At 44.6% G+C, this 21,014-nt stretch overlaps 1 protein-coding gene across 11 annotated transcripts in view; it reads left to right on the top strand.

Moving 5' to 3' along the window:
- Positions 1-21,014, top strand: part of BLTP1 (bridge-like lipid transfer protein family member 1) — a 2,946,455-nt gene that overhangs the window by 1,688,509 nt on the left and 1,236,932 nt on the right. For all 11 annotated transcript variants that reach the window (XM_069631149.1, XM_069631145.1, XM_069631146.1 and 8 more), the window contains exon 43: positions 17,303-17,461. In XM_069631149.1, coding sequence (XP_069487250.1) covers positions 17,303-17,461 — 159 coding nt within the window. The remainder of the gene's footprint in view (positions 1-17,302; positions 17,462-21,014) is intronic.

Genomic DNA, 21,014 nt, shown 5'->3' with positions numbered 1-21,014 from the left:
ATGCCTGCCGTTGTTAGTGTGCAGTGGCTGTCACTGGAATTCGCCACCCCCCATTCCCCCCATCCTGTGAAGTGTCTTGAAGAGGCCAGCCTTAGTGAATCTTGTATTTCTTCATTGCCAGGAGTTGCATCTGGACCTGGCCGGTAGAATCCTTGCTCCCGTAGGTGCTTGCCACGTTTCACCAGAACCAACTATGGGAAATCCAACCTACAGCGACCCCCAGTGGACCCATTAAGTCAAGGGGGTAAGTAAACGCAAAGCATTTGTCTCCCTCCTATCCTCCATAGGATAGCATTGGGAATCCAGTCTCTTTGTATCCCAACATTTCATTCCACGTCTTTTGTTCATAGAACCTGGGTAGTACCGTCTGAAAGACAAACACAACTGGCTTACCTAGTAACTTTGTTGAAAATCTTCTTTGAACTCACCAACACTAGTACAATTATAACTTACTTACAAAGAATGTATTCTGGGGAGAAGAATTGTGGCTCCTGTGACCTTTGGGCACAAAGCCCCATTACATTATTGACCTCTTATATTGTCATTTGAATTCATTGTAAGAACCTATGGGGGGGGGGGTGCTCTGCTCTATATCCTGTACAACTTCCGCAATCCCTCTGCATAGTTTCTGCAGATTAGGGAACTTTGCTCCCTTGCAATTATAATGTTGAGGTAGCGTTTTTGTTTAGGGCACCAAGTGAATCCAAGGTTATTGTCAAGAGCGATACAATCAATTTGTGTGTAGAATTGCAAACCTCTGTGTATATGAGTCTCCCTAATGATCATGGCCCGAGGATCTAGAGCTAATGCAAACAGCAATGGTGAAAGAGGGCACCAATTCCTCTTGCTTCTGGCCAAGGAAACATTTTCAGTTAGTTGGCCTAGCAGTCGGTGGTTATAAAGTAGTAACTGCATCAGTCTCAAAAATAGAGTTCCAACCCTCAACTTTTGCAACAATGCTAACCAAAAGGATTGAATCAAAGGCCTTCCTGGCCTCCAGCTCGTCACTAACTGGAGTTCAGGTCGCAAACAATTCAGAAGGCCAAATACTCTTCTAAGGTTGTAGGAGGTCGACCTTCCTGGCTTAAAAAACAATTCATCAGAGCCCACCAAGGAGGCACGGTGAGGCATGGCCCTGTGAGCACAGGCTCCTGCTTCCTCCAGTAACAAAAGAAAAGAGTAATTTGGCGCTGTCCCTGCCTAAGCAAAGAGGGCTCAGGTGTAGCATAGAGGGCTGAGAACCCTGCAGCAAGTCTGTGGAGCTCAGAAGCTTTGGGGGAGCCAAGGCCCGTGTGGTTCACCAGCCTCAGTGTGATTGGCGCGGGGGTGGCAAAAATGTAGCAGGACACCCACGTCCCTGCACACAGACTCTGCCTGCGGACTAGGCGCAGAGCATCTAGGCAGTCGAGGGAGCATGGTCGGAAGCCTTCCTCCAGCAAAAAGAGAAGATTGAGAGCAGTTTCGTGCTGTCCCTACCTAAACAAAGGGGGCTTGGAACCCTGCAGAGCACAGAAGCATTGGTGGGCCACCGCCCATGGAGTTCACCGGGCCTCGGTGAGACGGGCGCAGGGCATCGAAAACCTAGCAGGACAGCCACCTCCCTGCACACAGGGTCTGGCTGCGTATTAGGCGCAGAGCATCTCGGCAGTCAAGGGAGCATGGCTTGAAGCCTGCTGGGGGCCAAAGAAAGAAGCGAGGCAGCAGAGAACAAGAGTGCAGAGGACGGGCCAGACACACGGATGCCGCTGCACAGAAGAAGGCCCTGCCCCGTGGAGATGGAGGCAGTCGGGCTATATGCGAGCAGACCTCTGCGGACTAGCTGCATATCCCGATTCCCCAGTGACGAAGTCTGTGTGCCTTCAGCCGATCACAGAGCAACATATTCAGGCAAGTCGAGGTCTACGAGACGGTCAGGGCCCTCATCTGGCGAGTGGGGTTGAGAGAAAAGGTAAACAAGAGTGTCCATCCCCCTCCTGCTGTGCACATCCTGCCTTGGGCCTGGAGCCTGTACAGGCTGCATGGTCGCAGGGACCAGGGGAGGCTGTCGTCCTCCACCCCCCGCAGACATCTGCCCCCCATTGTAGGAAGAGTACACATCTGCCACCACCAAAATAGATCAACATGATGTCCATCATTAGGCAACAGCAGAGCAACAATTGGGTGGAGATAACCAGGGCTGATGGTCAACCACATTGAGGACTCCTAGTGCGGAATGGTTAATGGTGCAGAGCTGCGGCCCCAGACAGCAAGAGGAATCCTGATGTAGGCCCGGTGCTAGTTGAGAGACTACTGAACATAGGACTGGCAGGTGGGACACCTCTGGCCCCATCTGCAGGGGTTACCACCAAGCGGGGGGCAGCCTTCTGGCAGGAGCAGCCCCCAGAGGACACTGGGTTAGACCAGAGATGTGGAGCAGCCTGCTTGTGGAACCCAGGGGTTATTGCTGGTGGAAGGAACAAGGCACACAGAGGTTGGACCTAGCACCAGGGCCCGGAGAGATGCAGATAGGGAGGCAGGGAGGGGCACTGGGGAAGACGTCTGACTGGAGGATGTTGATGGAGGTGGACATGCCACATTCTGCCATGAAGGATGATATTTAGAGCATCCTGACCAAAATCAAGACGCTACGAGAGGACTAGGAAGCGTCTCTAGTGGATCCCGAAGGCAGAGTGGGCACGGTGGGAAGAGTAAGGTGGAAAGTCTGGGGAACAATCGGCTCAACACCGACATGGTTGGGATGCGCCTGGATGAAGAGCTGGAATTGTGTGAGGAGGAGCTGACATTGAAAATGGATGACCTAGAGAACGGGGAAAGGATGAATACTGGGAGTGAGGGAATCATGTAGAATGCAAGGTGCAATCAATTGTCAACCTCTTATTTGCAGCAGAAGGGGGAAAGGAAGTTCAACTGGAGAGAACGCACATAGGCGGCAGGCCATATGGCAATGGCCCGTGCTCTGTCGTGGCCAAGTTCCTAAGGTATAAGCATAAGGCAGACATATTGATCAGGGCACAAACTTGGCAAGATCTGGAATACGAGGGCTCAAAGGTGGTAATTTATCAAGATTTGTCTAACCTGCCACTTTCCCGTGGAAAAGACTGCCGACCACTTACAAAGTGGTTGTCTGAGAAGGGGATCTGGTACAGATGGGCATACCCGTTCGCCCTGCAGTTTGAAGTGGATGCAATAGACTATTGAATCACCTCTGCAGATGTGGCAGAGCAGGCCTTATGCCACTTAACTTAAGATGCTGAGGTAGTTCCAGACCAGTAGGCAGGTCCAGCCACAAATAGGGGAAAACTGGTGCCTGTCCCGGCCGGGTCCCCCATGACGACGGAGAGGGCAAACAGGGTGGAAGTGCATGCGTCTGAATGGCCCATCCCCACGCAAGGACCCGAGTGCTGTGATGAATCCTGCGGATCCCTCACTACAACCCTGCATAAAGTCTCCTCCCAGGTGTCCAGGGAAAAGCAGACGCTTCCTTATACTGACCTTGGGGGTGGTGTACTGCGGGAGGAGACAAGGCCCAGGGTGGTGATGAGATCCCGTGGGATGAGACACAGTATTTATCCTTGGCAGGGAAGAACCTTTTAAAGATGCAAAGACATCTAATGTCGTCATGATATATCTGAACCACATATCAAGTCTGTTGATGTGGATAAAGTTGGTATAACATTTTTAAAGATTCCAAGGAAGGAAAGAACATTTGAGACCTCTAAGGTTAAACATCCCCCTTACTCCCAGAAGCACAGTGAAAAGAAACCTATAAATAATAACTTGAACAAACTGCCTACCTCTGTTCAAATAGACATGTGTTTCTCTTCTTTAGATGCATTTAAGAAAAATAGATCTGCATTTAAAAATATAAAGCCAACCATAAAATCAAATTTTGCTGTTAGGGACTACAATTCCTATATTTCTCGAAGTACTGGGACGAGGAAGAAGGCTGAAGTGCAGTGTTGCAGTAGTAGTCCGCTTATTAAGCGTAATCATCCACACTTGAGCAAGGCAGAGAGGCTTAAAAGGCCCCATCAGGTTCAAGCCATTAGATGGGGAAGTGGCTGGAGTGATTGCAGCAGCAGCAGTAGTAGCAGGAGGAAGAGAGCACAGTGTTGGCAATCTAGGCAGAAGTGGGTGAATAGAAGGGACGGCAGGACTTGGATCAAGCAGATTTCAGCTGCCTGTCCTGAGAGGGTACTGTTTCCCCAAACTCTGAAGTGCAGAGGTTGTGCAGCGGAAGGCATGAAGGAAGACAACTTTTCCACATATGAACCTAATTGAAGACCGTGGCTGAGAAGTGCTTTGTAGCTGTGGGTCCTGAAGGCAAGAGGAGCTCTGTGACTGTGTGGCGGGCTCAGAGGCACCGTCATAGAGGAAGGTGTATGCCCAAAAGAAACCTGAAGCAGTCCAAGTCCTGCAAAACGTGAAGGGAACAAGACAGAAGCCGGTGAGTGCTACTGAGCATTCTAAGCCCTTGCGCAACAATGGCAGTCAACAGTATCCAGTAGATTCACTTGAATATGAGTGAAAGCTGCTTGAACACGACAGTTGATTGCTGAACAAGTATTAAAAGTAGCACTCGCGTAGCAGTGAACTTCTTTCCCTTTACCCGCGTAGGAGCATAATATTGTAAAACATGTTCATTGAAGGTTAAAACATCCGAAAACAGATGAGACTGGTCACTTGTATTTAAGTGATTCGGAGATGAAAGTTACCCTCCGAATCAATTATAAAGTACTTGAAAACAATTTTATGACTGAACATTATAAATTGTGAGTTCATAGAACAAGCATTGTCTAAGTCAAGAAGGGAACAATAATTGTCCAAGCTAAGAGTGAATCAAACCTTCCCAAAGCCAAAGAGTGATGCAAGCATTGTCCTATGCCCAGAAGGTTCCAGCATTGCCCAAGCCAAGAGTGTGCGAGGTGGAGTGGGAATAATATTGCGTAAACAGTGTCCGCTGCAGGGTTGTCATGTACTGCTGTTTATTTATTATTCATGAGCATGTGAATCCATGCCAGACCCCATGCTGGAGAAAGAACAAGTTACTTACCAATCTGTCATGGATTCACATGTAAACCCTCCCTCTGCAGCTCTTCTTTGTCATACTGCTTCTTTACGTGCTTACCAAATCTGTAGATGGCTGCCAGAGGAGGGGCTTAAGGAGAGAACTGTCATTGGTTGGGGGCACCCAGAGGACAGTGATTGGTTTAAAGGAGAAATACAGTTTGTAAGTGAAAGGGAAACTGTTTGTTCTTTTACTGAGAATTCACAGCCTGACGACGTAGAATATTCATGGGCATGTGAATCCATGCCAGACCCATGCTGGAGAAAAATATTTACAGGCAAGTAACTTGTTCCTTACACAATAACATAATGTAGCAAACTGTTTCACCTGTGTAGTTATGACAGCAATCTGAAATCATGCTTAAATATACATGAGTATCTCGCACCCATCCCGGAATGAAGCTTGTTTAGAAAATCTTTTTCTATTAATGACAGTATCTTACATAAGAGCAGGCCACATCCCATCTGCTCACCTGCATTACATCTTCTGGTTTTTAGTCATTGCATCGAATGCAATACCATCGAATGCCATACCATAGAAAAAAATGCATTAAAAAAAAGCATCAAATCGATTTTTTCTCATTTCTTTTTTTTTAGTGGGGGGGTCCCCCCCAAACCCCTTTTTTAAAACCTTTAATACCCATTATAATAAAACTAAACCATTTACCTTTAAAAAAATGCATTCAATTATTTTTTTTCAATGCACTTTTTTCCATGGTATTGCATTAGATGCAATGACCAGAGACCCATCTTCTCAGCATTGACTGCATTATATGGAGGGGGATTAGCAAGAAGATTTAGAACTTTGTCCGTATGTTTCTGTATGAACCAATCATTACGTCAATCTTACAAACCAAGAACTCATCTAGGAGGGTGTGTTGAATATCCTCCTCCTAACACTAAATTTGATGCTTATCTCTTCCTCTTCAGACTGAAGTGTTAAGATACATTTCTGCATCACCTCAGGTCACAAGATAAAATGCTTTTTTTAGCTCATAGACGACTTGTTACTTTGCAGGAAATAGGTCTTGTTCCTTTGTTTGAACCATGGAGCCTATTTGTTTTTTCTGGCCCCCACCTGCACTTACTATTTTAGGCTGTTGCTTATTATTGTTGCCCATGTTAGTAACAGGGTTCTAGCTTCAATGAACACTTCCTTTATTATTGATTGTGGTGGCTTCCCCAGTTTTCTGCTGGCCCGAAATCTTGGAGTACCTAAAGCCCCCATCTCTGAGCCTCCTTGCTAAGTCAGTGTCTGGGTACCACCTCTGTTCTAAGCTAAAGGCCCGCACATAGTTTTGGCAGGTCATGGTGTCCGAGCACAGGGCTGTTCTGAACTGGCATTACTTCTCTTCCGCTTTACGATTCCAAGGTAAGGGGAGATCCGGCCATATGGAGGCGCCACGGTATCCATTAATTTTGTTGCAAACAAAACAAAGTGGTACATTTCAGAGCAGACAATAACACTGAAAAACAGTGCAAACATTAATTAAACATTCATTAAATAAATAAAGGGCAATGGGATAAGGGATTAAAATGTGTTGGGATGGGGTTGGGTTGGCGTTAAAAGGATCCCTCCTCACCCCAAATTAAAAAAACAAAAAAGAACTCTGTGTTTTTCGTTGTTTTGTCTACAATGAAATCTACCACTCTGTAATTGTGGTTGGTAAGATCACATATAACCAACCACCTCACACCGTCCAGTCATCACTGCCTTTTCTCTTAAATGGCAGAATTGTTTGTAAAGCCAGTCTGATCTTTTCCTACACATGGCCTGGCTTAGCCGCCAGCCCGACACCCTCACAGAAGAGGCAGCCCAGCCTCAGCCGGCCGGCTGCCCCGTCCTGTCCCTTCTCACTCATGGATTCAGACGGGAGCAGCTCCCACACTCTGTCCCTCCACTCACCAGCCTCCAGCAAGGATCAGAGGGTTCCCTGGGCTCTAGCAGAGTCTCCACATCTATTTATTTTCTTTACAATATATATATATTCTGTTTTATAGTTCTTTTTAATACCTTTTAACATATTTTTACCACAGTCGAGAAAAAAGAACATCAATAAAAAAATGTGATTAAACATTTCATTTCCATATAAAATCCATAAACATACACTAAAACACAATCAGACAAAAATAGAATTCCTTACGATTTCATAAACCATTTCATGAGTTGGTTCCCCGAAAGAAACCAAAACAATAAATTAATTATGAAGTACAAACATGTATCATAAACAACGCATATTTTAAAGTACAACATTTCAAATGAGTCTCTTAATTACACATAACCTTTCACATTCATAAAATCAAAAATCTCATAGTATTATAATCCTGTCCAGACCCTTAACATATCTCAGACCCTTAACATATCTAAGAGGAGAATAAGCAATAACTCTTCATAGCCCCATTTTGGCAGATTATTGGTCCTCAAGAAGCCAACCACTGCAATCATGTCAGAGGTTTCATCCCCTCCCACACATCTGCCACCAAAGAATTTCAGGTCAACCCGTTCCACACTATGGAAAAAATATTGATTAGCGCATTCTATTACCAAATGTTCAGTGGTTTCTAACAAGTTTTCTGTTTTACTAAATCTACAATTCATTTCCGCAGGATCTATTTTATTATATCTAAGGAGGATCTCTTTTTTGGAATTAAATTCTAAAGAAATCTCAGGCAGTCACTCCTCACCATTCTGCTTGGATAAATGGATAGAAAAAGGGTCAAAATTCCCACTTTCTTGTGTAATCCCACCAAATGAAATAAAGAACAATAGAAATGCATGTTCTCCATTGTAGAGGAGCAGTCCCAGATGCCAAGGCGCTTTGTAATAATGTCAGGACTCATAAGTAACTCTTCATGACTAGACCCAATTTCTGATAATACACCATCAAAGAAAACGCTCAGGGACTTTAACGAGCATGGGTAACTCTGACTCAAGCCACGGTTCATCACCTCATTTAGGTCCAAATAAAGGGGACCTACCTCTTGTTTCAGAATTTTATATAATAGATATAAAATGTTCCATAATTCCCTGCTTTTTAATGACCGAATCCCCAATTCATATCTAATCGCGGCAATGGGGAAAGATTTTTTCAATTTAAATACTCTTTGCCATGGACGTCATTTAGGGGTCGCCAGAGGTCGCAACTGCATCCTCTGAGGTCTCCCTTGCAACCTTTGTGGTCTCCCTTGCGACCTCTAAAAAAATAAACTGAAAGAAAATATATATATATTTTTTTGTAATGCAAGCTCCTGGGCTGTGGCCAGCACCATGTGGTTTTTTACTTCTGGAGTGGCTGGCTTTCTTGTTCAGGCCCCTTAGAAAAAAGAAGAAAAATAAGAACAGGAGTGCCAAAAGTTTAACACTTTCAGCACTCACCCTAAATAAGAAACAATAGGAATACCAAACAATGTGTCTTTCTGGAATTCTATGCAATAATTGCTAGACTCATTAAAGGTTTATTTCAGGCACACTTCAGAGGGTCAGTCACTGATTTAGTCTGTTCTTATATGCCTCAACTGAGCCTTTCATCCTTCTGTGGTCGATAAATGAGTACCAACACAGGTTGGGTGATATTGGGTGAATATTTTTTCTATATAAAGCGCTTAAGCGTAAGTGCTATATAATAACACATCATTATCATTTGGTCATGGACGTCTGCTTGCATTCACAGTAATTTGGTAATATGGGCCTATACAGACTGATCTTAACAATACATATGGCGATCCATTCTTCTATGAAATGTACATCACATTCTAGTGATATCGTAACCATATTTTTCGTAGTGTACAATGCTATGTGATGCCACTTCCTGTTTTGTCAACCGGTGAAAGGTGGTGTTCCATCGCTACCCGCGATATCACTTTGGGGTGGTGTCAAATGACATCACTTCCTGTGATGTCATCAGGGGGTCATGGGTTGTGTGATGTCACTTCTGCTATCCCTGGCATTTTGGTGAAATGACGTCCCTGCTCTTCGCCAGATATCCCCTTCGATTACTGACAAATAATCTAAGATAGATATGTCATAAAGTTCCATACCATATGTTAATTTAGGAACAATTTTCCCCTTGTAAAATCTTAGGGCCGGAATGACGGAGGATTTGCCGTATTTGCCATTAACCTTCATGATCTGGTTAGCCAATCCAGAGGATTTTCTTAATATTCTCTCACCAGATTTAACCGGCTTACCAAATATTGGGAAACCCAAATACATGAAGTGATCAACCGACTACAGTATTTGAGCTCCAGAACACCAGACTGGAGTTTTGACTTTCTTCTTGTCACTAAACTAAATTACCTTTGTTTTAAGAGTATTTATAGACCATGAGTTTTCGTGCGCATAATTTCCAAAAGCATTAATAATCTGTGTAACCCTACGGGAATTAAATCAAAACGTAAAAAAATCATCCATGTAGGAGAGCTAAGTCAATTTCTCGTCATTCAGCTTAGGTGATACAAGCGCTGAATGAGCCAATGACTCTCCTATGTCCGAGATGTACAAATTAAATAAAAAGGGAGCAGCAATGCAACCCTGTTTGACTCCTGTGAAGGTTGACATTTTTCCCAATAAATCCCCAGTGTAATTCAATCCAACCTGAATATTAGAGTCTGCATGAAAGGCCATTATCAGCCTCAATAAACCCGCTGGTATATTCCACCCTGTAGTTTTTGCAAGTGCAGATTCTTATTTAACTTATCGAATGCAGAGGTTGGGTCAATAGTCGCTGCATAAATAGCTCTCACCCTTCCACTGCAAGCCGATTTCTGGACGATTTAACCACATCTATGTATGGGACGATTCCGTTCTGGCAACTGTAGGATATTTAATAATTGGAGCAGGGCGAGATTGGAGCTCAGAAGTGAGCTTGGTTGGGCTCTAGGGTGTGCCCCGAGGGTCAACATCTTGCTCTTTTTTGACTCTGCCTTGTTGCTCACTTAACTGTCACCTGAGATGAGCGTTCCATTGGAAACATGTGAAACGTAACATTTAGCTAACGGAACCTTAAAAAAATGGACTCGCTGAGTTCTTTTCCCTGCCTTTTGAGCAAAATTTTTGGGACTCTGTAATTTTTCTTCACCAGTGGGATGTCAACTTTATTTAAATTCTTCAAAATCTCTCTATGGAGTGAAAGACAGTGAACATAATGCAAGCCCCCAGTACTTAATTACACCACTTCAAGTGCCCCACATACTCTATTTTAAGCTTTTTTCAACCTTAAACTCAAAGAAAAACACTATAACCTTACCTACCCAACAGTTAAAGGGGGCAATGAGCGGTAGAGGTGGAGGACCAAAGGGATTGGGGAGGGGGGGGTGGAGAGGGCCGTCTAATGCATAGTTTCAAACAGTATGAATCCATAACTAGGGAAATCCCACAACTTGGTTCAGTGGCACTAGAGTACACAATTGTGCTCTTCTGGGGGAGGGACGGCAGAACAATCTTGCAGGGCCCTCAAGGTGGAACTCTAATGCACCTCCTCACTTAAACCCTCTGGAAACTACTGGGCAATCCTTACACCAGTACATTCAAACTTATTCTTGAAACTCAAGTCAGTGCTTTGATGATTGTTCTTGGTCAGGATATATTTCCTTTTTGCAACTTTGCCTCCATAGATTTCTACGTGACGGCCTTTCTTTTTGCTTCTTTTGAACCATGCCCTGAGGTTTTCGAGGTAAGTAAAGCTGTTTGCTTTCCTTTATTGCCTGTAAAATACAGGCAAAGCCACTGGGCCTGATCAAATTCCCAGAGACCTTTTTAAAGATGAGAGTGGGATATGGGCCCCAGTACTGTGTAAATACTTTAACGCGCTTATGCTTAAAGGAGAAATTCCAGAATCGTTTGCTAGGGCAATCATAGTCCCTATTTATACAAAAGAGGGTAAAGATAGCTCAGCAAACTATCGCCTAGTCTCCCTCCTTGATGGCATAGGGAAACTTTTTGCCAAGCTTCTATTTAAACACCTCCAACAATGGACAGACCGTGAAGAGGTAGTCGCATACCTATAGGCTGGTTTTAGACCTAAGAGGAGCACCTTGCATCAATGCCTTATTTTTTCAATGATCATTGCTAAATACACCACATTAAAGAAAAGGTATTTATATGCTGTGTTCCTTGAATTGAAAACAGCTTTTGACACTTTGTCAAGGGCTACTTTAAGGCAGATTTTGTTGAACTGAGGGGCTCCTCTAGAGCTTGTGGCTATCATCCCTCTGCTATACTAGTCCAACGCAGCTTCTGTCAGATATGGACTGGGGGAGAGGAATTTGGGGTAGGCGCTTTTCTATGATGATGATGATGCAGGTCTGTTGGCTACCTCTCCCTAGGGATTAAGACATGCCTTGAAGGTATTTGCCTCTAAATGCTCAGACTTGCAACTAGGCTATCGCGTTTAGACTCCACAAATGCGAAACCTGGACAGATAAAAGTAACAGTAGATGATTTCATGTTGGACCAGGTTTCCCAAATTCAATTATTTCGGAGTGCAATACGAGGACTTCCGTAGCTGGTGCCCCCAGGTAGTTAAAGCTGCAACAACACTATCTAAATACTGTGGTGGCATACAGTCCTTTTATGCTAACCATGGTAGAGGTGCAATATTCCCAGAGCTGGAGTTATATCCTAAACAAGCCATCCCTGCAGCGACTGATGGTGCAGAGTTGTGGGGCCATGCAAACATCTCCAAGTTATCAGTCTGTGAGAATACGTTTATAAAAAAGTTGCTGCTGCTCCTCATGTCGGTACCCTCGGCTCTAACTCATCTGGAATTAGACAGCTCGCAGATCACGGCTGAAATCTCATTTAAACCACTGTGGTTTTGGGCCAGGATCTGGAAGGAGGAGGGCCTTCGACAAACACCGAAATTCGCTGATAGATGGTATGGGTTTGGACGGGGGAAACGTTTACATTGGCTTCTCCACATAAAGAAATGTTTGCTTCAAATTAATGCACTTGAATTGTGGAATAATTCCCAGTCAATCCAGCTGCAGTATATTAACTCCCTAAAGTCCAGAGCTTGCACGCTAGCACAAGATCAAATGTGGGTAGATGCAAGAAAGCTTCATTTGGGTGTATCCTATTTTGAAACGGTTGTGGACCCAGGGTTTAAGAGATACCTAGATGATTTATTTCCACCTTTTGAGAAGTCACTGTATCTACGCTTTAGATTAGGTATTTTTGCCCACTGCAATTTCTACCGCTAGTTGCCAGGGGACAACGAGTGGCCTCTGCCCAATGTGTGGTATTGCAGAGGAAAATGTGACCCACTTTCTATTGCTTTGCCAAAAAAAACAAAGGGCTGAGAAGTATGTTTATCAAATCAATCTTAAATAATCTGGTCATACGACAGGTAGGCATTGCCATGAGATTCTTAAGACAATGCCTAGAACCACATGTGGTCTTTGGAACTGCTCGATTTAGCCATAGGACTTGGTTACAGAGATTCATGGCACTCGAGGGGTTTAACTCTCAAAGGAAATGTAGAGCCAATAATCGGAGCTGCGAGTATTGACTCTCGCTGCTTATTACTTAGCTTTGTATGAATTTGTTGCCATTGTATTATATTGGTATATTAGATTTTAACGATAATTTTATTTACTGACATTTTAAGCGCTTGATGAAATCTGCTAAATTAATCTTCATACTCTGGTTGTTTTTTTGTAAAATTGTTTAAATAACTTGAAGGTCAACACTGAATAAAAGTATTTTTTGACTGATTATCTACCCACTTCTTATGGGGGAAACTAACCTAAGACTGTCAGTACTGAGAGACTGTTTCTCTTTATGAATTCTTGTATTTTTACAATTGCATACATATCAACTTACAGTGACAGTTGTACCGTTTTTGTGTTCTTTTTCTTGTTCACTTTTGCATTTACCACAAATGACTACTAAAGGTGTCTAGCAGCCAAAAATGGCCGTTCCACAAGGTTTCTTGCTTGCTTGTTGTTTGGCCTTATTTAGCCTTCTTTCTGCTTTCTAAGACCAGGAAATGACTTATAAGTAAATGCATTTCCCTGGGGAAGCTTTGGCTTTCATATGGGGGGGTGTGTGTGTGTGTATCAGTCAGTCACCAGGGATACTGTCTCCCTTTTGCTCAAACTCTTCCAGCCCTTCCATCGGAGGGACAGTACATGCCCCTGGAACAACTTTTGTTGGAGTCAGTCAGCTTCTGGCAAAGGGGGACATAGAGCCGGTATCCAGCTTGGAATGTGTCAAGGTCTGGGATTCAGCCTATTTTCTGGTCCTGAAGAAGGATGAATACCTGCGTCCCATCTTGGATTTGAGGCTTTTTAACTTGTACTTATTCAAGGACAAGTTTAGGATCACCCTAGCCCAGATTCCTCATGCCTGCAGGATTGGCTGTACTCACTTGATCTCTAGGATACATAGGTCTATGTGCCGAAGTACTTGAGATTCAAGGTGGGGAGTGGCCAATACCATGTCAAGGTCCTGTCGTTTAGCCTTTCTTCAGAGCCGAGGGATTTTACCAAGCTGCTGGCAGTGGTAGCTGCTTGCCTCAGAACAGAGGGCAACAATGTTTTTCCTTGCTTGAGCCACTGGCTTGTCTGAGTTCACTCCCCAGACCAGGCATCAGCATACTTGTACCAGACGTGCAGCCTGTTGCACATTTTTGGCTTCTCACTGAACTTCAGAAAGTCTCAGATTTTGCTGTCCAAGCCATCCGATTCATTTAGGCGGTTTTGGACACCCGCCACGACGAGGGCTTCCCACCCAAGGACAGACTAGTGGACATCTCCAAGATGGTTCATGTCTTCCAACCGCAGGGGAAAAGGTTTCTTCCTCAGCTTTTCTGCACTTGCTGGATCTTCTGGCATCCTTCATGCTTGTAGTACCAGGGGATCAGCTGCACATGAGGTTGCTCCAGTGACTCTCGGTTGCCATTGGTCTGAGTTTCAAGGACATACATCAGATCGCCTTTAAGTCTTGGCAAAGGTGTCTAGAGACCTGGAATGGTGGTCCCAGAGAGACAACCTATTGAGTGGGGCATTGTTTCAACAACCCTGGCCACAACTGACTCTAGTCACTGACATGTACCTGAAAGCCTGGGGCACTCATCTCTAAGACTTAACAGTGAGCGGCCTGTGGTCCCCATCGGAATGCTGGGGGAACTTCAGTTTGCTGGATTTGAGACCGATAAGCTGGCCCTGGTCTCCTTCACCCCTCTGTACAAGGCAAGCCTTTTTTGGTCCTGATGGGTCAACAAGGTAGCCATGCAGTACCTCAACAAACAGGGTGGTATGGGCTCCTTATCTCTGTGCAGAGCAGCATTGCGATTGTGGTTCTGGGTTCTGGAGAGCAGCGTGTCCCTGGCGGCGGTTCATCTGGCCGGCAAGTAAAATATGATATCAATGCCCTAAGCAGACAATCTTTGACTTCCCATGTGTGGGATCTCTGTCAGGAAGTTCTGGATAAGATGTTCTCCCATTGGAGAACTCCACAAGTGAATCTCTTTCTGCACAAGGGAATTTGCTCACCAGGGTGCTCTTGGGGACGCTCTGACAGTTGAGTAGGACTTCGACCTGTTCTGTGCGTTCCCGCCGATCTGTGTGATACCGCTGGCTCTGAAGAGCCTGTGCCTGTTCGGCTCCATGATGATCTTGAGTGCTCCGAACTGGGCCAAGAGAACGTGGTACCCAAAGTTGCTGGCATGGCCATCTTTCCTCCCTAGCCACTCCCCCAGTGAACAGACCTCCTTTTCGATTCGGAGGGGACGGGTCCTGTATCCAAACCTCCATAGCCTGAATTTTCATGCCTGGCTGTGGAAAGGTTGAGGTATAAGGCGGGAGAGTTGTTGGAGGACATCCTGGACATGCTCTTTTTTGCTAGGAGACCTGCCACCAAATCCATTTTTGTCTGTAGGTGGCGTATGTTTTTGGCAGGGTGACGGGCGTGGGATCTGGACACTTTTACCTACTCCACATCCTCTGTGTTCTGGATTTTTTGCTTTCTTTGGCCTGAATGGGCCTCCAAATTGGCACTCTGAAGAGGTATTTTGCTGCCATTTCAGTTTTCAAGAGGACCCTGGCGCAGAGCTCTTTATCTACAATCCCCATGGTCATGCAATGCCTGAGGGGTTTTTGTAATCAGTTCCCCCCACGGAAATTTGTTTTTCTGGCGTGGGACTTCAATTTTGTGTTAACATTCTAATGGGTGCTCTATTTTAGCCGCTTCATTCTTGTTCATTGAGATTACTCACCGTTAAGGTGTTTTCCTGATCGCTGTTACTTCGTCTATGCTTTGTGAGTGAGCTCCAGGCATTACCAGTTAAACCTGCCTACTTGGTTTTCTCCAAGGAGAAGGTGACCTCGAGAGTGATGCCGTCTTTCCTTCTGAAAGCGTTCTCTGATTTCCATCCCTCTCAAAAGATCCATCTCCTGTGTTTTTTCCTCCGCCTCATACTTCCAAGGCAGAGGAATGTTTCCCTCGGCTTGCCCCGCTGTGATCCCTCAGTGCCTAAGTCTCCCGGATGAGAGAGGCCAGTAAAGATGACCAGCTTTCTGTTGGTAATGCTGGTGCCCATGCTTGCAGGGCTGTGACTAAACATTCCCTGTCAAGGGGGGGTCATCCTCTGCATCTCAGAACTCTATGATCTGGCTGGTAAGGAGGTGATCTCGGGGCACACTCCACCAGGCGACTGGCCGCCAACGTGTGCTTGGATTTGCTGTCTGGTCACTCATTTTGGCAGAGCTGTCCTTCAGAGATTTCTGGTTTAGGTGTTGTCCTTTCTATCCTACCTCCCCTTAGTATACATACTGCTTTGGGAGTGTATCAAAGATGAGGAATCCATGGGTGTAACAAATCCATTAGCAGAACTAATGACTTGACTTTCTGCAATGTTATTTCTGATGGATGTTCCTCCCATGGATTCCTCATCGCCCTCCCTACCAACCCCTCTTGGCGGATAGCTAGTACACCTTGGTTCTGCGGTTCATCAGCATCAGAGTGCTAGTGAAAAAGGGTGGAAGTAAGGTCACTACTTTGCACCATATTTGTTTTTATAGCATAATGCTATTTCGTGTACAATATACTCAAAATAATTGTGCTATGTGGTTCAAGTCTTGTCCTTTGGCCTTCTTGCTTTTTGGCTGTCTTACTACTCTCTCGGATCATGAAACACCATATAAGGGAATGCAATTGCTGGGATCTGCTTTGGATTCCTGTGCTTGTGACTTTGTGCATGGCTCAAGTGGTGGGGCCTGGGTTTGCGACTCTCTGTTCCCAACACACATCCCTGCCATGAAGTGTTTGTTGCTGGGTAGATGTGGGTTTTGTGGCTGTCCATTATTGGACAGCCTTACCTGCTTGAATGGTGTAGATCCTACACAAATTTGAGATAAGAGGAGGAGACCTGCAGCACTTTCTGAGGTTGACCTTTGAATATAAGAATCCAAAGAAGAGAAGTCTCTGTTAAAGACCTCTTAAGAACTTTGATTCCTTTGTTCTTCACTACTTGAGACTCTTAGACCTAGTCACACTACTTTTATAGTTTGGTTAGACATTAGTGAATGCAACCTATGCCCGAGCAAAGGGCACACACTGTTTGTGCAAAGTGGTCTCCGAGGCAGCTAAGACTCTCCCCCTGCTCTTGTCATCTACAGACATTTATGGATCGAAACGTCTGGTTTTGCCCTTACCATCAAGGCTAAACTCCTGGATTTGCCCTTTGATTGTCTCAACCTCTAAAGGCAGAAGGTAGATGAGACTTTAAAAAGGTTTAATGCTACCAAAGCCACTGCAAAACTTTTATGGTTGGGCGTCCAACAACAACAATCATCCTCCACACTTCATGTTCGTTCCTTTTAGAGTTTTCCTCCTTAACTCACCATGGCAGAGGTTAGGTGTGGTTCAGCAAGCATGGCCATCATTTTTACCACCAAAATAGGTGCAGAAGAGCACAGAGAGGTGGTGTTCCCTCGTTCTGCATCCCCTCCGGGACCCTCAGTTCCAAAACTTCTCCAGTCCACACCAGCATGTGGAAGGCTGTCTTTGCATGTCGGGGACTGGCAGCTTACCACTTTAGACATCTTAGCCTAAACATTACATTACCAAGATGTAAGTTGTTTGTTTTACTCTTCATGAATGTTTCCTTAAATGCTTCAGACAGCAAAACAGAATCTAGTGCCTTACATGTGCATTTTAACCAATTATTGGAGTTTCCTGTTCATAAATAAGATTTCCATTATCTTACCAAGCTCTTCTGTTCTGTTAATGTAGGAAATCCTGTGGTCACTGAAATGTTATCAGAACACCCTTTGTTGTCTGAGCCATCCTCTGTGAGCTTCTATAACTGGATGTCAAATGCAGTGGGTAATAGAGGTAGTGTGGTGCAAGAGTCTCCAATTACCAAGTCCGGACACAACAGCCTTCCAACAGGTATTGACTCACAGATCTGAATGTAACACTTTTTCATTTTGGCTTTTCTACAGTGAGTAGTGGTTTTAGAGTTTGTTTCTTAAGCAAACTATGACTTTATTAAATGTGTGCTTTATTTGAATATATAACATGGCTGGCTTCTTTCATTTCACCTTTTACGGTACCTCTTTAACTCAATACCTTTTTAACTATGTCTGACAATAATGTTTTATGTGTTTTTAATATTTTTATGGAGTTAGTTTACCTTCATTGACTGTGTTAACAATTAAATAATTACTGCGTGCTGTGAAGTAATACAGTCTTGATTGAATTCCCTTTTTCCACAGATCAGTTGAAGTAGCTTTGTAGCTGAATCTGGAAATGGTAAAATAGCCACCAGCTGTTATTGTAGCTGCTTTAGTATAACCCCAAGGTGTCCGCGTATTTGTATTTGTGTTGGGTCTGTGCACAGCAATGCTTTCTAGGAAGCAACAGAGTCTTATTGGTTTGCGACCAGGATGTGCCTGCCGGGTCAAGCTTATGTGACAATTGGTCCTCTGTTCCCTCTTGTGAATAAAAGTCTGGTTGCTGCAGATATTGGGTAGAGCTTCACCATCAGAACAGTTCTTGGTAGAGTGCTGAACTGGAAGAGCTTTGCCATGATTACATTTTGGATGAGCATCGTATTCTGTGCATTCGAGCCTTGTCCCTAGGTGTCTTTAAGGTAAGGATGCAGATGCTTGGGCTGTATGGGAGATTGGGACAGAGAGAATAACAAAACTCCCATTCAAAGGGCTGCATTCTTTCAAACTTTTAGGGACCACTGTGGGGCTGCCACATTAAAGCTTTGCGTACATTGACCTTGGCTTTAACATAGGTGTGGATCGAGACTAGTATCCAGACACCATTCAAAAACAGTTCAAATCCTGTTTTTTGCCAATTTTAGCTCTTGCTTTCTGAGGCAGGCTGTAGCTATGACCATATATGGCAACACCCCTGTTCCACTTATTCTCTTATAAGAACAATATCTGCTAATTTAACTACAACATTCATGCAGGGTGTCCCATGTGTGAGAAACCTAAAGGCATCTCACTTACTGGTCCCTGGGGATCTGTCATCCATGTGGCCAGGACACAGCCATCGCTATTGGATGCAGGTCCTGGAACTGGACCAGTGAGGGAGAATCACCTGGTTTGGGGGTCCTCGAGGATTGGAGGTGGGACACTGACAGGTGAGATGCGGTATCCCCCTTCTTATAACACCTTTTCCCCATGCTATGGGGTAGGATACTCTACTTTATCCTCTGCCCCCCATTTTCCGATACAAACACTTTTGCACACCATGAAAAACGATGGACAAACACCAAAGCCATTTACCTGACATTTCGCAACGCCAGGGTCAGGCAAAGTCAGGCAATTGACCAGAATCACACACACCTTTCCCTTCCACACAGGGATAAATGGTGGAGCACGAGAGCACAATACGAGCAAGGAAGACTGCACGACTAGAGAGCTAACTCAGCACAGCAGTTCCATGCAGGAGAAAGACGGGGCGAACCAAGAGGGTGACAAGGAGAGAAGCGACCTTGCCCTTTCCGAGCAAGGCCTGTGAAACCTCTTCAGAAGGAATCGTAAAACTGCAAACAATGCCAACGTGTGTTGCAGCTAGGGGTGTACCGAAATTCGGTTTAGAGTAAATATTCGCTGAATTCTGGCTGAAATTAGCTATTCTGCATTCGGCAGAATACCTAATGTAATACTTACTCGAAGCCGAAGTTACCTCATTCCATGTATTGTATTATTGCAACATTTTTCTGACATCCACAAGGTGGTGCCATTCCCTTACTTTTTGAATGAAGGGGAGCTTGAATTTCATTTCACTTGCTTGAAACTCCACTTCCAATTTTAAAATGCGCACAAAATTTCCTTTATCAATAACAATGTACAGAAATGCAGCATTTCACTTGGATTCACTGCAAGACATTGTAACCGGTCAGGATGCACCATTTAAATCAACAACCGTCGGAGGACTTTCTCTGTGTTCTCAACATGACAGGATTGCAAACGGCTCGGCGGTGCAGCCGTAATTGGAAGTTGCCTGCCATGGGAAGTGCGATCCTGCTTCAGAGTCATGCTAAATGACAAAAGCACCCTTTTCTTCCCTCTTCCTGCTCTGGGAGCACTTCATTTGCAGCCATCTTTAATTAATGGTGTAGTGCAGCACAAAGCGGGCCCACTTCACATCAGATAGCATATGAATTAGGTCAAACACTTATTTAAATTTCAGGCAGCAAAAGCAGCGACCACGGTTACGGTATTTAGCATACCCATTATGGTGTAATGGGATGTTAATTGTGTACCATTCCCTCTAAACTGCTTACTTGTATAAATCACTCTGTTAATTGATGCAGAGAGCGCTGTAGCCATACGCTGTAATCAGTCGGGTAGAGCAGGCACGCAGTCACTTCAGGAGTCGGACACATGAGGTGTTATATTATGCACCATTTCACTTATCGAAAGGGCACTGGCTCCGAGCTTGCAGCGTCGTGCTGCTGTTTCCCAGACCTCGCTGTTAGCAAAAAGAAACGTTAAATTATTCGTTTCAAGAACATGAAATGAGGCGGGGGAGGGAGGCGCACCCGCAGCCATACACAACACATGAATGCCTGCTCGTGCAAGTGTACATTGAAGTACTTTAAGGGTGGGTAATGGGTTTCACTTATTTTTTTAAACTTTCTCTATTAGGTTATAACCCGGTTTTCATTAACCATAAACTAATGAAAGATAAATGGGTTTATATTCTTCTGCGCACTTCAGCTGCAGACACGTGTGGACATGGAGCAAAGGAGTAGGCAACATTCTGTGACACTTTACAGCTAATAACTGATAAGGAACTGTTTATGGTAGCGTTTATTTTGCTTTGCGCACAACTGGAGTTTAATGCATGAGAGCAATAATCTGCATTATTTGAAAGCACAAAAAAAACGAAAATGGTTTTAGATACATTTTATTAAACTCATTATAAGTCATTCCACCTCTTGCAGTCCCTGGATCTGACCATAACTATTTATAAGCATGTCCTGCACTGAAGTCCTGTTAAAACAAGCATTGGCAAAGCCAACAGTTTTGGCCTGTTATGCTTGTCTTGACACATTTCCAGTAGTAATCTACTATTCGGCTCCGGCAGAATAATTGGGTTTACTATTCGCTATTCGGCCAAATAGTAAATGTACTATTCGGTACACCCCTAGTTGCAGCAGATATCAACGGTACCCAGGTTCTTCCTCCGCTGGCCACCAAGCCGGGGAGAGACACTTGGCCCCATGGTACCGGCCTAAACACCAGAGACGAGAAATGCCAAACGGTTTATCACAGCGGGTCAGTCGAGGGGAGAGCCGATAAGAAACTGAACTGTGTTGAACGAAAGTAGCAAGCGGCTGATTACAGAAAGCACAAAGAACTGTTGATACGCAAGGGGAAAGCCAGCTATAGAAGAGTCCAGCACCGCGTGGGTGCTCACTCGGGAAACCCTGGGCGATTACCATAGTGTTGAACTCCTGTTATCAGAAGGCATT

This window comes from Ambystoma mexicanum, chromosome 6q (genome assembly GCF_040938575.1).
Source record: "Ambystoma mexicanum isolate Mex_15411 chromosome 6q, UKY_AmexF1_1, whole genome shotgun sequence".
Classification (NCBI taxonomy): Eukaryota; Metazoa; Chordata; class Amphibia; order Caudata; family Ambystomatidae; genus Ambystoma; species Ambystoma mexicanum.
Note: the sequence above shows the minus strand (reverse complement) of the source record. Positions and strands in the feature narration are given on the sequence as shown.